Source organism: Osmerus eperlanus, unplaced genomic scaffold (assembly GCF_963692335.1).
Source record: "Osmerus eperlanus unplaced genomic scaffold, fOsmEpe2.1 SCAFFOLD_856, whole genome shotgun sequence".
Classification (NCBI taxonomy): domain Eukaryota; kingdom Metazoa; phylum Chordata; class Actinopteri; order Osmeriformes; family Osmeridae; genus Osmerus; species Osmerus eperlanus.
This window is the reverse complement of record NW_026911889.1, coordinates 7,060-11,069: the sequence shown is the minus strand read 5'-3', so window position 1 is coordinate 11,069 and position 4,010 is coordinate 7,060. Positions and strand designations below refer to the sequence as shown.

The window sequence follows — 4,010 nt, the reverse complement described above, 5'->3', positions numbered from 1 at the left end:
TGGAAGATGATAAGAAGATAAACACTTCTGGGGGAGGGAGAGGAGGGGGAGAGAAACAGGAAAGAGGGATTAGACATATGGGAGGGGGGGCAGGGGCAGAAAGAGAGATGGAGCTACAGAGTGAATTGAGGGGGCAGAGAGGGGGAGATCTGCTCATGTTTCTAAGCTAAAGAGGATTGGGCCTTGCTGACCAGGCATTTTTCGGGTAAACAACATCAGATTATTTGGCTCAATTATCTCGTAACCCCAATAACTTGTTTCCCCTCGGGACATTTCCCCTTGGCCCAACATGACTAGGCTCCTGTTGGTCTTTGAACAAAATCTACCTGGAGACCGCTACCTAGCCAACAGGGCCCGAGGGTATCCTCACCATGTGACCCAAAGACACCAATCAGGACACAGTCAAGACAACCTCAGGGCCCTAATTAGGCTAAAGTACTAGCCTCTCACATAGAAAAACCACACGACAGTTCACACGTGTTCTCGTGAGATCACGGCAGGTGTTGACCAGACTCAAACTGCCGCATGCAGCCATGCCCCGGGGTGTGGACAGAGCCTGTGTGTATGGAGTCTCAACACAGCTTAGAACCCTGCGTGCTGTGGAACAGTACTGCAGACACAGAGCAGGAGTTCACCTCCAGCTGACCTCACACACCCCGAGGAACCGAGGGGCAGGGGGGACCGAGGGGCAGGGGGAATCGATGCCAAACAATGAGAACAGGTGTCGCATGCAAGTGAAAGACAAACATGGAGCGAGAGAGAGTGGTAGAGAGACACAGAGAGAAAGCGTGCAATAGAGAGAGAGAGAGAGAGAAAGAGAGAGAGGAGATGAAAGTGGGAAGGTGAACAATCAAGCCAGTGTAGTACAGCGTGGGGTTAGGACAGCGTGCAGGTGCTGGGGGGGCGCTCGGAAGCAGGGCAAGCGAACGAGGCGTCACCTTGGTCAGCAGGTGAGAGGGCTTTCCCGCAATGCTTTTCAGAATCAGGGACGTTTCCCTGTCCAGATACGAGTGCTTGGTGCAGAGAAGGAGAAGAAGACAAACAGTCAGTGCAATGATTCTCAGTGGCTTCATTAAAGAGGCTGTCGATCCGTTTGCAAAGTGTGGAAGCGAGAGGCTGGAGCATTGATCGGGTCATTAGCTGTGGTTGAAGGAGGAATGATTACCGGGTATACGGCTAGATTTAACATAGGTGAACAAATGTCTTACCTGTAAAGTGTTGTAAATGTATCAACAAACTACCTAGTCACTATCTAGGTCTCTCGTACACGCACCCAGGCACATTCGGTCGCACACACTCAGCGGCATGCACGTGCACACACACACCCACACAGAACACACACACTTACAGTTCCCAGATCCACTTCAGCCTCCAATGAGGTAAAGTCTAGCTGCCGCCTGGCTGGCGTACCACTGGCTCGTCGGAGTGAGTCATGCTGGGAAACAGGGAAGTGGAGGTGCAAGGGGCCACAGAGGATGCAAACACAGACACACAACATCAACACATGCAGGAGGAACAGGACAGGTGGCATCTTAGTTAAGTGTGTGTGTGTGTGTGTGTGTGTGTGTGTGTGTGTGTGTGTGTGTGTGGGGGGGGGTCGTGTGTGTGTGTGGGTCGTCTCTTCTCCCTCCCTCTCTTTCCCCACACAGTCAAGTTTCTCCTTAGTATTTGGACTTCTATAATGAACCCCTACCCTTTGCGTGAGCAAAGTAGTCTTCATTAAAAGTCTACGGAGGGGAAAGAGGAGAGACTCACTTGCCGTTAGATTGCAGTCCGTGTCCCACATCCGATGCATTCAGAGTGATTCATCACCTTGTGCATGGTGGATGTGTGTCTTATATTGTGGGTTGCAGGGATTTGTGGCATGCAGTTTGCGATCCAAACACCGTGCAGTGTTACTTTCCCATGCGGTAATACACACATGCTGCTCACCCACACACACTCGCACACATTCTCTCTTTCCCTCTCTCTCACACACACTGATTCACCCCTATCGAACGCCAGAGTGACTCACAGATTGACAACAGCTGGATTGAGAATCTTTAGAAGAGAGATCCGAGAGCGTGTGTGTGTGTGTGTCGTACCTCTGTGCTGGTTTGTCCCTGAGCGGCGTGGGCGGGGTCCTGCTCGGCCCCTCCCCCCCGCAGCACCTTGTCGATGTCCAGCGAGTCCATGCTGGACGCCGAGGCGGAGTTGACGCTGGAGCGCGAGGACGCCACCTCGTGCTCGCTGACGGCGCCCACCGAGCCCGCCCGCCGGTGCTGCCCGCCCGACGCCTCGGACGACGGCCGGCGCAGCGTGGCGGACGAGTAGGACGAGGAGGACGAGGAGGAGGAAGAGGAGGAGGTCTGGCGGGCCGCCTCGTCCATGCTGAGCGAGGCCTTCTCCAGCTGGGCGGTGATGTCGTCCAGGGAGAAGTTGGAGGCCGGGGGGCGGCCGTGGGCGCCGCCGCCGCCCCCGGCGCCGCGCACCGTGTTGGCGGGCGACGCCCGCGTGCTGCTGCTGGAGCTGCCCCCGCTGCTGCCTCCCCCCCCGCCCCCGGCCTGCTTGGCGCTGCCGCCGCGCCCCGCCGGACCCCTCTGGTGACCTTTGGCCTGGCGGGAGGCGCTGGGCTTGCCCACGGTGCTGAGCTCCTGCTCTATGGTGCACAGGTCGGCCATCAGAGCATCCAGATCCACGGCATCGCCCTGGTTCAGAGCCTCTGCAGGGGGGAGGAGAGACACATCCTGGGGGGTTTGAATCCCGCTAGACAGACACGCACCTAGAACCGTGGGGCGAAGCCGTCGGCGCCCCCCCCCCCCTGTAGGCGTGCGTGTGGGGGTGAGGACTCACCGTTGATGTTGTACATGGAGAAGCGGTAGGAGAAGTTGGCCATGTTGGTCTCCTGCCTGAGAGGGGCCTTCTGCACGGCCTTCTGGGGACGCCCGTCGTCCAGGCTCTGGAATCCAGGAAGCAAACCGGTCAGCGCTGCGCTAGGTCACCCCCCACCACGAGCGCCGTGGGTCGGGAGGGTTGCTGGGATACCGGGGCGTAAGGCCGCTCGGGTTATGGTTGCCCTCCACTACAACCCCCTCCCCCCCCCCCCCATCTCCACCCCCCCCTCCTCCTCCTCACCTGTGTGAGTTTATCCAGCTCCCCCAGCCAGGCCCCGAACATCTTGTCCAGATCCTGGTCCTCCTTATCGCTGTCCTCCTCCGCCCCATGGTCCAGCTCATCATCTGACACCTGATCCATCTGGCAGGGGGTGAAACACACAGAGAGAGACAGAGAGAGACAGAGAGGGAGAGATAAAAGGTCAGTGATGCACCAGAGAAGTGAGGCAGACTCGTCCTCGTTAAGCAGGGTAGACTACGGTAGCTGTGCGGTGACGAGCCAAACCCCTCAGCCCTCCATCCACGCTGGCCTCCGCTCCTGTTACCATGGCAACCCCATAGGAGCCGTGTCCCTTACGGCACTATAGCACCTGCTGTTGTGTCTGCCTGATAACATAAGATACGATTGTAGCTAACCTTCGCATCTAACCTTCACTGTACTCAAGCAACATAGACCCCCCCCTGCAATCTATTCTATATTCTTCTTATTATCGACGATTCATAAGTAGTGAACATTGGTTAAACTAAATGGTTTCTTAAAGGTAACCAAGGTCCTTTCTGAAACAGCATCTCGGCCTGAAAGAAACCTATAATGAACCACTGTTGAATATGGTTCAACAGCATGAGGAATGAGGCGGTCAGGGCCAACAGCTGCAGACACCGTGGTGTTTGATGAGGAGAGGGCTCCCTCTACTGGCACGGAGAGGAACTGCAGCATCCATAAGGCACTCATGCTTGTTCAGATTAGATTTGAGCTTGTGCACAGTGCTTCCTGGCCAGAGTCAGAGATATAGGGGAGTGGAGATGGGCTATGAAGGGTCCCATCCTGTTTGACGTCAGTGGCCAGGTTAGTGAAGCGGCCCAGTGTGTCGGGGAGGAATGAACACACGCGAGGAATGTCTCAGCTTATCTGCTGAC

General features: G+C 56.3%; 1 protein-coding gene across 3 annotated transcripts; it reads right to left on the bottom strand.

Moving 5' to 3' along the window:
• Positions 1–21: 21 nt before the first annotated feature.
• Positions 22–3,273, bottom strand: LOC134016738 (ras-associated and pleckstrin homology domains-containing protein 1-like). Of its 3 annotated transcripts, XM_062456049.1 has the most exons (5): positions 3,115–3,273; positions 2,833–2,938; positions 2,085–2,701; positions 1,349–1,435; positions 22–1,013 (listed from the first exon to the last, which is right to left on the bottom strand). In XM_062456049.1, exons 1-5 carry the CDS (start codon positions 3,232–3,234, stop codon positions 648–650), a joined length of 1,296 nt encoding a protein of 431 aa, XP_062312033.1. In that variant the 5' UTR covers positions 3,235–3,273; the 3' UTR covers positions 22–647. The 3 variants fall into 3 exon arrangements, with proteins under 3 accessions (XP_062312033.1, XP_062312034.1, XP_062312035.1); XM_062456050.1 differs by lacking the exon at positions 1,349–1,435 and having other exon boundaries at positions 23–1,013; XM_062456051.1 differs by lacking the exon at positions 22–1,013 and having other exon boundaries at positions 1,020–1,435.
• Positions 3,274–4,010: the final 737 nt, after the last annotated feature.